Raw genomic sequence first — 13,223 nt, 5'->3', positions numbered from 1 at the left:
AGAATTATGATCCGACCAAGAAGATTATGCAATTAGAATGTTGTCAATGTATGTGGTGATTCTGTCTTTTAATTCATTTGGGAGAATAGTATTCATCGCACGGATGTATGCAGCGGAGCTAATTGTTAACCCAAAAGGCAATTTACAAAATTGGTAGCAGATGCCAAAACAAAGGAAAGCAGTGTATTTTCGGCAATTAGGATGCAGTTGAATTTGCCAGAATCCAAATTTTAGTTCCAAATGGATTGACGTCCCGTGAAATTTTTGCAAGAGTTCTTCCAGCGTTTGCGGACGATCGGTTTCGGCAATGATGATGTTGATCTGACGTGAATCCAGCACAAGACAAATTGAGCCATTTTTCTTGTTCACAACGTGAAGAGGGTTAAACAAAACTGGACATCGTTCCTGGTACATTATTAAATACTTCTGAGTGCTGTATAAGAATCTCCTGCAACTGTCGGTGCTCTTCGTCCTTCGAACCTTTACTTTCATTCACCTTGCTGTTGATCGTCTGCACAACGTCATAATCAAATACGGAAATACGTGTCTGTAAAGAGCGTTGTATGCCAATTGGTATTCTTTGATGTTGAAATGACCTCTACTCTGTCAATATCTTGCTCCTCAGCTGACAAAATATTCTGAAAAGTGACAGATAGTTGTTGCGTATCGGATTTCAGTATAAGCAATAACCTCTTAAAGTTGATAACAGCATCTATCTCGACAAGGAAATCTATTCCAAGAATGACGTCTGTTGTTAAGAGTGGAACGATCCAGAAATTAGCATGAAAAGTGTGATCAGCAAGTATAAAAGATGGGTGGTTTTGCAGTTTCACATCTACTCCCTTGTTGAGACTGCGCCCCGAACTTTCGTTTTACCAAGTGGACAGATATTGTAGGCGTTACATTTTTGAAATGCTATTTACAGTTGAACCAGAGTCGATCACCTCAGAAAATAAATACAAGCCAATTTTAATTTCAACTATGGGATGATAAATATTCTTTTTAGTCTGGTGCCTCTCTTGTAATAGTGTATACCTAATATTGTCGAAAGTTATGACGTTCTGATTGGAGACAGAAGATTGCTGTGGTAGGTCCATTATTTGTACTGTACGATGGTTTTGGTCTGCAGAATGCTGCAGTGGATGGAAACGAATATTAGGTTCATTAAGAATGACCTGAAGCTAATTCTGATGAAAGTTGCTGTTGCCGAAATTACGCTTAAATTGGTGGTTATTCCCTTTATGTTTGTTGTGAAAATTACTTTGCTGTTGATCATTTCGATGTGACTGCGACCACTGGTTTTTGTGGGAGAAATTAGATTGGGCTGTACTGACAAAGCTTGGCGGCGGCACATTGACCTTCGGTTGAGCTTGTAGACCGTACTGTCTGTGAATAGCCGACCGGAGTGGCCGAGCGGTTGAAGGCGCTACAGTCTGGAACCGCACGACCGCTACGGTCGCAGGTTCGAATCCTGCCTCGGGCATGGATGTGTGTGATGTCCTTAGGTTAGTTAGGTTTAAGTAGTTCTAAGTTCTAGGGGACTTATGACCACGGCAGTTGAGTCCCATAGTGCTCAGAGCCATTTTTTTTTTGGTCTGTGAATATTTACGGGCTGCTGCGGCTGCGGCAAGAACTGCGGCTGGAAACTGTGACTGTCGGCGTCGAAATTCTGTATGTATTATTGCTGCTGCTGAATATGATGGTTGCCAGAATGGTGACTCTTATTAAAATGTCTATCAAAATCGTTATCGGAACTAAATCTTTTATTTCTTTTGTTATGTAGTGGGCGGGCTTGCTCGTTGTAACCGAATAAGTTATTCCCTTGATTGCCGTTATTTAAGTTCTTATGGACAAATGAGTAGTCCGAGTGCTGAATTTCTAATAATTGTAATAAGTCCCTGATGCTGATATTCCTGAGATTCAGTAAACGGAATGGGAGCTGTGTCGTCTGATTTATTTTCAGTTTGGTTTTCAGGTGTTTCTAATCTTGCTGATAGCTCATCACATCTTTCCGTAAGCGTAAGAATGTGTGTGGAATTGTTTGAATCTAAAGCATCGACTTGCTTCTGTAGTTTGCGTGTAGATTTGTTCATATTTTTTAAAATCTGCTTTAATTGTCTCAGTGTCCTGCAACAGCTCTGTTTATTCAAGACGGAAACTTTACGACTCAATGTCACCTGTGCTCTTTTCTTGTACATTTTGGGTTCGTGTGTCAACAGTGGTTCTGAAACTCAGTTACATCTGTATTTGGTTCTGTGATTGTTTTACTCTGTTAACCTCGTCTGTAATGGAGTTTATACTAGCATCAACATGGGTTGTAAATTAAGCAACTGTTGCTCTACTTCCTGTCTTTTAACTGCAAATGACTGTAAAAACTGATTGTTTTCCTCTGTGTGTTTACGGAGAAAGTCTTTGTGTAGCGTTTCTGAGGTCACAGTGTAAACTTTCTGCTCATTGCCTGGCTGTAGCTTCAATTTTATCGCAGAGACGTTTTTCACTGACCTTAATATCTGTATCTACTTGTTTAGAACGCTTATCAGTCGTTTCTGTGTATGATTTAAGCTCGTTATGTATGCTGGAAAAATGATCATCGTTTTTATTAAATCGTTCATTGAACTGAGTGGTGCTGTCAACTTGTTTTTCTCGTATTTCTTGTAACTGAGTGGTGGTGTCAACACGTAGTTCTCGGAACTGAGCCATGGTGTTAACTCGTAGTTCTCGTAACTGAGTATTCTGTTTAATCATCATTTGCATTAGATTTTGAAGTACCGATACTGTATTCTTTTCAAGTGTTGCGTCGTGTGTCACCTGTATAGTTTTTTGTGGTGTGGAGACATCTACAACCATGAATGCCTCGTATGTTGCATTATCTGCATAATTACCGTTAATGAAATGTGATGGATTTTTAAAAATAGCCTGAGTACATTGCACTACGTTGTCCTCTGACACTAAATTGGCATTCTGATAGACAGTACAAGAATTGGGAAGTTCTGTAAAAATTTTTTATTTATTTATAGCCGCAATCACATTCTTATGAAACAGTCATAACCGGTTTCGGCCATAAAATGACCATCTTCAACTTCTAAAGGCGGAATACACTGAACACAGGTTCATGCGTGGGTTTGACAACGCATGCACCTGTGTTAAGTGTATACCGCGTATAGAATCTGAAGATGGTCACTGTATGGCGGAAACCGGTTATGACTGTGTCTATAAATGAACAAAAAATTTTTACAAAATAATCAGTCACTCACTCCATTAACGAAATGCGTTAGCAGAATACGGAATCGGTGGGTTCAGGAGGGTAATACGGAACGCCGTGCTGGATCCCAACGGCTTCGTATCACTAGCAGTCGAGATGACAGGCATCTTACCGCATGGCTGCAACGGATCGTGCAGCCACGTCTCGATCCTGAGTCAACAGATGGGGACGTTTGCAAGACAACAACAATCTGCACAAACAGTTCGACGATGTTTGCAGCAGCATGGACTATCAGCTCGGAGACCCTGGCTGCGGTTACCCTTGACGCTACATTACAGATGTGTTACGACCCGTAGCTCTATCCTTCATTCGATCCCTGCGAAACCCTACGTTTCAGCAGGATAATGCACGACCGCATGTTGCAGGTCCTGTACGGGCCTTTGTGGATACAGAAAATGTTCGACTGCTGCCCTGGCCAGCACATTCTCCAGATCTCTCACCAATTGAAAACGTCTGGACAATGGTGGCCGAGCAACTGGCTCGTAACAATACGCCAGTCACTACTCTTGATAAACTGTGGTATCGTGTTGAAGCTACACGGGCAGCTGTACCTGTACACGCCATCCAAGCTCTGTTTGACTTAATGCCCAAGCGTATCAAGGCCGTCATTACGGCCAGACGTGGTTGTTCTGGGTACTGATTTCTCAGGATCTATGCACCCAAATTGCGTGAAAATGTAATCACATGTCAGTTCTAGTATAATATATCTGTCCAATGAATACCCGTTTATCATCTGCATTTCTTCTTGGTGTAGCAATTTTAATGGCCAGTAGTGTAGGTGAAATCATGTTGTTAGTAAACTGTGCATTACTCTGGGAAGCGGAACACACGTTTTCTGTAGTGCTTTGCATCTGCTGCACAGCAGAATGGTTACTATCATCCTCAACATTGTTGTCAATAATCGGAAAATCATCTATTTCGGTATCTCTAACTGTCAGATTACGCGCCGAAAACTTAACATTTTTGCGCGGCATCGTAAATCACATACAGGGTGCAAGACCAAGGCAAAAAATATTGAACAATTAAATCAATGGAAAGCAAGGGGGAGCATAAGAATACTGATGAACTGTGCAAAAATTTTGTAGCTAGTTGCGCCAAAAAATTTAAATACTGTTATCGCTACAGAGTGACTGAGAGGACAGAATATATGTACCTATTTCAATATCAAAGATTTCACAAAGCGATGAAAACTTTATGATTACGTTGAATGAATGTCTGACCTGTGGAATGGATACTAAACACGAATTATCGGGTAGCGTGTTGTAAGTGCAAGTGGTGTGCTTACTCTACGTTATTGTTAGCAAAAACTTTATACGAACAGTGTGGGTAATGTAACTCCCAATACCAATAGAGAAATACAGTCACTGCAAAATACATTCAGCCCCTTAGGAACTGAGTCCCCTGATCCTGTTCAGTACTGATGACTTTGGTCCCTGTGCACATAACAAATAAATTAAATTATCTTACCTCTCAAGCAGCAATGGTGGAACGCAATATATTCTGATCTTTCACAAAAAATATAAATTGCTAGCTCCAGGCTCTGCGGTGTGCAATGGTGGCTGTAATACTTTGAAATGCACATGAAATTGTTTTGGGTGATAAATGAAAACATTTATGAAAAACCCAATTTCTTTGAAAAACAGATGACCTGGACAGGGGCGCGGTGCTGATTGTGGTGAATTACTAACACTGAATTTTTTTAGCAAAATTGTATTGCAAATTAAGTTTGTCTTTTCAAAAACATCTACAACTGAAGTTACATTGGTTAGAATAATATATCATATTTACTAATTGATCCACAAAAAATGAGTTGTATACAACAAGTATTGTCTAACCTAACTAAATCAGTAAAAATGCAAATCATCCAATTGCATACAGCTCTGTTAACAAATCTTAGGAACATTAAAAAATGAAATATCTAACTACCCTTTTTTATCAAATCAGTTTACGTATATTCTGGGGTTACTTAACAAATACAAATTATCAGCCAACTCATCTACACTAGCACGCTGGAAAAACAAAAATCATAATTATATAACATCCTTACCTTGTTTATGGGAAGACTTCTGCTTACATGTTCACGTAATCCCTACATTAATCTAACACTTGGTAGCTTCATACAGCACATCACAAAAACTGCCTACTCCATCGTCTTTCGCTCACAGACAGCTACCTACAACTGTGTGCCATGCGCTCTTACTCCAACACTACAATCTCAGACCAGAAGCAGTATCTCTGGCTCTGCGGTCGGGCACAGCCAGCGGTCCACTTCATAAAGCCTATCAGAGACATACCTCTTTTATAATATCATAGCTTCAGTTTAGTTTACATTAATATTCTTATCGTACTCGGGTGCCACATACAAGTGTGCCCCAGTAGACTCCTTTCACAATCACCAATTTTCTTCTCCGAATGCGAAAATATTTTGTTCATACCGACCTACACAGGGCGGATCGAGCATCATAATAAAATACGGGAAATCTGAGCTCGCACGGAAAGATATAGGTGTTCCTTTATTCCCCTCACTGTAAGAGATTGGAGTAACAGAGAATTATTGTGAAGTTGTTCGATGAACCTTTTGGCAAGCACTTAAATGTAACTTGCCGAGTATCCATGTAGATGTAGATGTAGATGTTGATGCACACTTACAGACTAACGCCCACAATATGCTCAGACATACACTGCTGGCCATTCAAATTGCTACACCACGAAGATGACGTGCTACAGATGCAAAATTTAACCGACAGGAAGAAGATGCTGTGATATGCAAATGATTAGCTTTTCAGAGCATTCACACAAGGTTGGCACCTAAAACGTGCTTACATGAGGAAAGTTTCCAACCGATTTCTCATACACAAACAGCAGTTGACCGGCTTTGCCTGGTGAAACGTTGTTGTGATGCCTCGTGTAAGGAGGAGAAATGCATACCATCACGTTTCCGACTTTGATAAATGTCGGATTGTAGCCTATCGCGACTGCGGTTTATTGTATCGCGACATTGCTGCTCGCGTTGGTCGAGATCCAGTGACTGTTAGCACAATATGGATTAGGTGGGTTCAGGAGGGTAATACGGAACGCCGTGGTGGATCCCAACGGCCTCGTATCACTAGCAGTCGAGATGACAGGCATCTTATCCGCATGGCTGTAACGGATCGTGCAGCCACGTCTCGATCCCTGAGTCAACAGATGGGGACGTTTGCAAGACAACAACCATCTGCACGAACAGTTCGACGACGTTTGCAACAACATGGACTATCAGCTCGGAGACCCTGGCTGCGGTTACCCTTGACGCTGCATCACAGACAGGAGCGCCTGCGATGGTGTACTCAACGACGAACCTGGGTGCACGAATGGCAAAACGTCATTTTTTCGGTTGAATCCAGGTTCGGTTTACAGCATCATGATGGTCGCATCCGTGTTTGGCGACGTCATGGTGAACGCACATTGGGAGCGTGTATTCGCCATCGCCATACTGACGTATCACCCGGCGTGATGTTATGGGGTGCAATTGGTTACACGTCTCGGTCACCTCTTGTATGCATTGACGGCACTTTGAACAGTGGACGTTACATTTCAGATGTATCTATGGACCCAAATTGCGTGAAAATGTAATCACATGTTAGTTCTAGTATAATATATTTGTCCAATGAAAACCCGTTCATCACCTGCATTTCTTGTTGGTGTAGCAATTTTAATGGCCAGTAGTGTACGACAAAGAAAATTTCTTCTTCGTGGCAATGCCAATTCACATGCTTGAAACCGAGTGAAGTAAACCCCAAAGGGTCCAGATATCGCCCCTTCCAATTATCCGATTACTATTTGTTTCGATCCATGCAGCATGACGTTGCTGAACAACACTACACATCTTTTAATGAACTCGAAAACTGTCTCCATGAGCGGGTCACATCAAAAGAACCTGAATTGTTTGTATCACAGAATCCATTTGTCATCGGAAAAGTTGGAAAAGGTTGTAGCCTCAAATTAATATGTCTTTTCCGTCCAACAATCAGTGAAAATTAATTCAAGTACCCAAGAGTTACACACTATCTCATTAATATGATTACCTGTCAAAAGCCTGAATAAACACTTTTTACAGCACGGGCCGTTGCGAGGCGTGCAGAAAGAGTCAGTGAGGTTCTGCATGACTTGTGATGTGAGACCATGTCGACTCCAGTGCCGTGACCACCTACGCAGCCGCGCGGAATTAGCCAAGCGGTCTGGGGCGCTGCAGTCATGGACTGTGCGGCTGGTCCCAGCGGAGGTTCGAGTCCTCCCTCGGGCATGGGTGTGTGTGTTTATCCTTGGGATAATTTAGGTTAAGTAGTGTGTAAGCTTAGGGACTGATGACCTTAGCAGTTAAGTCCCATAAAATTACACATACATTTGAACATTTTTTGAACCACCTACGCTACGTTTTTTACTTGCGGGTCCATGGCGCGAACAGTCCGATCGAAGTGCTCTCACAGACTGTCGACTGCGTTTAAATCCGGGAATCTGGTGGCCAGGGGAGTACGGTAAACTCATTCTGGTGGTTTTCGAACCACGAAATTGCACTGTCAGCTGTGTGACACGTTGCATTGCCCTACTGCTTGATACCATGGTGCTGACGAAAAGTGAACTTCATGTAGCGGTGGACATGGTCCCTAGGCATAAATGCATACTTGTGTTGATTCATTGTGTCTTCCAGAATGACTAGATCACACACGGAATGCCACGAAAACATTCCCAAGATCATAACGCTCTCTCCTCCAGCCTCGACCATTCTGACTATTGTTGCAGGGTGTTTACGTTTTAGACGTTTCAAGCCGTACACGGCAATGGTCACCTTTCGGATGGAGCACAAAATGTAATTCATCTGAAAAGACCACCTGTTGCCTCTCAATGGACGTCGAGTTGCGGTATTGGCGTGCAAAATTCGAACCCTCGTCGCTGATGAACAGCAGTCAGCGTGTTTGAATGAACAAGGCACCTGCTGCGAAGGCCCAAGCACAATTACGTTCGCTGAGCGTTGAGGACACATTGTTGGCAGCCTCTTGGTACGTCTGGGGGATCAGCTGCTCAACAGTTACACCTGTATTTACTATCAAAAACAGTCTTCATCACAATTTATTTATTACGGTGACCGGATTCGACCGCTACTGTGGTCATCTTCAGACCTACAAGTCGTGTACAAAACTTTAATTAAAGATAATACATAGCTTTATAAAGTTATAAAACGATGAATTATTAATGAGTAAGAACCTCCTTCTGGTGGTAAATCACTACTGGAGAAACCACTGCACGTCTTACTATACAGGGTGGTCCATTGATAGTGACCGGGCCAAATATCTCACGAAACAAGGATCAAACAAAAACAAAATCTACAAAGAACGAAACTCGTCTTGCTTGAAGCGGGAAACCAGATGGCGTTATGGTTGGCCCGCTAGATGGCGCTGCCATAGGTCAATCGGATATCAACTGCGGTTTTTTAAAAAATAGGAACCCACAATTTTTATCACATATTCGTGTAGTACGTAAAGAAATATGGATGTTTTACTTGGATGAATATTTAATAAAAAATGGGGGTTCCTATTTAAAAAAAAACGCAATTGATATCCGTTTGACCTATGGCAGCATCATCTACCGGGCCAACCATAGCGCCATCTGGTTTCCCCCTTCAAGCTAGACAAGTTTCGTTCTTTGTAATTTTTTCGTTTGACGCTTATTTCCTGAGATATTTGGCCCAGTCACGATCAATGGAACACCCTGTATATAATGGAGGCTCCTCGCACTTCTGACGCAGTGATTTCATTACTAAACAATGGGTTATAGGTCGAATAACAATGTAAATTTTTTTATTTAAAAGAACATTGTGAAGAAAGGAAAATAAACACACACTAAACGTAGCTTGTTCAACAGCTATTGTCAATTAAGAAGTGTTAAAAATATTTAAACATGTAGGATAAATGAACTTCGTGTTGACAGTACATGGCTTGCCCTCTCAAGGCCTGTTAGTGAACCATTTGGAACCACTGGTTGCCATGGCGAAGTTGGACGCCGTTCCAAAGATGTGGCAGCAGGCTTCTTTCCACTGAAGTTGTTAAGTCGATAGGCAAACTAGTGGTTGCATGGTGAGGATAAACTACAGTCCAAAGATGTGGCAGCAGGCTTCTTTCTAACGAAGTTGTTGCGAAAGTGGAATGGCAAAAACGGTCACGTCAGACAATGTACTATTAAGCAGCAATGTGTCTTTATTGAAACGATTTTCAATGAGTAGGCTGCAATAATCGCTAACTGACATGTGTAGTACATGCTGCACAGAAACGATTTATTGGTGTAATAAAAGACTTCCATTTACATAGATTACATAATAATTCTTACAGATCAATACCAAGGAAAAAAAAAAAAAGAATCGAGATGGCACAGTAGTTGTGCATATTTATGAAATATTGTCTGTAAAGTTCATATGTAGATACCATTTTTTTTACATGTGAGAATTTTTAAAAGGCATTACTATGTCTTATGTTGCATGCCAGTCTTATAAACAAATAAAAATAATGAAAATGCAAGGAATTTAAAATTATAATACTACGAGCCGTTGTTGTTGTGGTCATCGTCCTGAGACTGGTTTGATGCAGCTCTCCATGCTACTCTATCCTGTGCAAGTTTCTTCATCTCCCAGTACCTACTGCAGCCTACATCTTTCTGAATCTGCCTAGTGTATTCATCTCTTGGTGTCCCTCTACGATTTTTACCCTCCACGCTGCCCTCCAGTACTAAATTGGTGATCCCTTGATGCCTCAGAACATGTCCTACCAACCGATCCCTTCTTCTAGTCAAGTTGTGCCACAAACTCCTCTTCCCCCCAATTCTACTCAATACCTCCTCATTAGTTATGTGATCTACCCATCTAATCTTCAGCATTCTTCTATAGCACCACATTTCAAAAGCTTCTATTCTCTTCTTGTCTAAACTATTTATCGTCCATGCTTCACTTCCATACATGGCTACACTCCATACAAATACTTTAAGAAACGACTTCCTGACACTTAAATCAATACTCGATGTTAACAAATTTCTTTTCTTCAGAAACGCTTTCCTTGCCATTGCCAGTCTACATTTTATATCCTCTCTACTTCGACCATCATCAGTTATTTTGCTCCCCAAATAGCAAAACTCCTTTACTACGTTAAGTGTCTCATTTCCTAATCTAATTCCCTCAGCATCACCCGATTTAATTCGACTACATTCCATTATCCTCGTTTTGCTTTTGTTGATGTTCATCTTATACCCTCCTTTCAAGTTACTTTGACACTACGAGCCGCAATATTTTGTAAACGCCTGACTTTTGGTATATATTTGATTCCCCATTTGTGCGTTTGAGTTTCATCTGTAGTGGGTTATTGGCTTTGAATGCTATTGTCACACTTGTATTCTTAAATTATTTATTTATTTTATCTGAAATAGGTCACTTGTACATCATTTTAGTAAATCTCTTCTTGGAATTTATAACAGAATCATTTGTTTGTTGTAATTTTTGATATGACAGATCAACCTGATGGTTATTATAATTGTTAGCAACTGCTATCATTTTTAAGGTATGAATTTTCTTCGTGATTGCATGAGGTTGAAGAGGTAATTTCAATATCCTATGTATCATTGTTTTAAAAAATGCCATTTTGTATTTTAAAGGATGGCACGATGTAGCATTTATTATTACGTCGTTTGATGTGGGTTTTCTATAAATATAAGTATTATGTTTTCCATTCCTGTTTGCAGTTGTGAAGTCTGAAGATGACCACAGTAGTGGTCGAAACCGGTCACCGTAATAAATAAATTGTGATCAAGATTGTTTTTTGATAGTAAATATTTGTAACACATTAATCATTGTTCACTCCCACAGTGTATTCAAAAGTAATTAGTTACACCTGTATTTGCCTGTACGCATCTCCACAGCTACCGTTCACCACTGTCGTCTATGGTCTGTGGTGCAGTGCAGTTGCCTAGACGCTGGATTTGGATAGTGCATTTTGCCTTGGATGATATACTTTAGACACGTGGCACGCGAACAGTTTGCAAACTTACCCATTTCGTAAATGTTTCCACCCTTGGCCCAAAAACAAATAATCATGCCCTTTTGGACGACATCTAAACCGCTCCATTTCTATATTACTACAGCGATTGCACTGTTTTCCGCATCCCCGACACACCTTATATATCGTCCATTGTGTGTGCTAGCACCTGCCTTCTGTGAGTGGGTACTATGCATTTACGTCGAACTAGGTGGTAGTCACATTAATAGGAGTGGACCGTGTATTTGTTGAGCGACGCCTTCTATGTGCTGACGAACTTCTCCGACAGTGGAATGGATTCTGAATAAAAAATTTATTTGAAATGGTGTCAGAAAAAAGGTCGCAGCAGGTTTACATGTGTCTACTTCACAAAAAAAGGTCTGGGATGCGGACTGTATTATTGTGCTTTAGCCCGAACTGTAATGGTCTGAGAATGTTTGGAATTGAGAGTAGCTGGAAAACAAGATGCAGTGCATCCAATCTTTATATACGCTTTCCTGTATGTTTTAGTGTCTTTTACTCTTTAGTGTCTTTTACCTTTTAGTGGCGTTGGTCCCATGTACTGAGGGTGGTTTGCAGCTTGCTGCCTATTTGTTTACCTCCGGACGTGCTTTTCCTGGAGGAGAAGAGGCCGCAAACACGATTTACTATCGCTGTGACACTACCAGAGTTCACAATCTGCTAAAGAACGGTCGCTGGTGCACTGCATTTTAAGAAGAGGACGCGGTTACAAGGTAGGTAATCACAAAATTTTTGTTGACTTTTATGTGGATATGTCTTACATTGATATAATGACACTTGACTTCTTTCTTTCTTTCATGGGTGAACTTTTTCAATAGTCCCTATGCAATGCAGAGTCTTCTGTGAAGATTCTGACGTGGGAAGCATGTTTCTTCGAAACGCATAAAAATGAATACTTTGCATTGTGTGTCTGAGACTGTATTTGAGCTTCCAAATTTAGCACAACCGCGGCTTCACATCCATTACCGGTAGAGCCTGTTCTTAAATTCCTTGGAAATGTCCTGGTTGGATGAGATTTGAAAATTGTAACTACTGATATTCAGGGGCCTACAATACCGACGGCACAGATACAATACAAAACTACAGACTGACCTTCAATATAGCATTGATTTAAAATTGTAGATTCCTAGGAGGTTCTGCAAATGCCCCTTAACAAATGACCCAGTGTTGCTTTCACTAGCGGAAGATCATTATACAGTAGAACACTGTCATATTTATGAAACAGAAGACTATTTTCTAGCTAAATGTTCGAGATTTAATTAGAATAACTAAATAAATAAAAAAGTGTGGTGTTACTTGCGTGAGACTGCAGTCGTGTGTGTGAGTTGCGTTTACGGTGTGTGTGTGTGTGTGTGTGTGTGTGTGTGTGTGTGTGTGTATGCGTGTGCGTATGTGTGTCTATTCTTGACAAAGGCCTTAATGGCCAAAACCTTTAAGTGTGAGAGTTTTTTTGTGATGCCTAACTGCGAGTCTGCATCTCTTCTATGTGGTGAGTAGCAACGTTCCTTCTCATAATATTGTTTTATTCCACCCTAGATTTTCCATTGTTTGATTAAATAAATAAGGAAACAGCTAGAGTTGTGTAGGGTTCTAGCGAGCATTGCAGGTAAATTCCATAGTGAAACAATTTCGTTATGTTGTAGATTCCTATGTTAAGGTCACACGACCAAATGTCTACTCACCAAGGGTCATGAAAGGCATCGTGAAGTCCACAGCAGACTGTCTCTCTTGGGTGATGGTCAGGTCGCAGATAGCCAGGTCTGCTCTCTGAAAAGAAATTGACGTCGACACCTTGAATAAAGAGAGGTAATTATGAGGAAAATAGCTGCTTCCACAACAGCAAAAGAAAAAAATGGCATCGACTTGATGTACAGCTTGACACTACCCTG

At 40.9% G+C, this 13,223-nt stretch overlaps 1 protein-coding gene across 1 annotated transcript in view; it reads right to left on the bottom strand.

Annotated features, from left to right (window-relative positions):
* Positions 1 to 13,223, bottom strand: part of LOC124776227 (glutamate receptor ionotropic, kainate 2-like) — a 276,490-nt gene that overhangs the window by 80,786 nt on the left and 182,481 nt on the right. The window contains exon 11 of the mRNA XM_047251084.1: positions 13,017 to 13,101. Coding sequence (XP_047107040.1) covers positions 13,017 to 13,101 — 85 coding nt within the window. The remainder of the gene's footprint in view (positions 1 to 13,016; positions 13,102 to 13,223) is intronic.

Source organism: Schistocerca piceifrons, chromosome 2, assembly GCF_021461385.2.
Source record: "Schistocerca piceifrons isolate TAMUIC-IGC-003096 chromosome 2, iqSchPice1.1, whole genome shotgun sequence".
NCBI lineage: Eukaryota > Metazoa > Arthropoda > Insecta > Orthoptera > Acrididae > Schistocerca > Schistocerca piceifrons.
The sequence above is the reverse complement of the archived record's forward strand: the minus strand, read 5'-3'. Positions and strand labels throughout refer to the sequence as shown.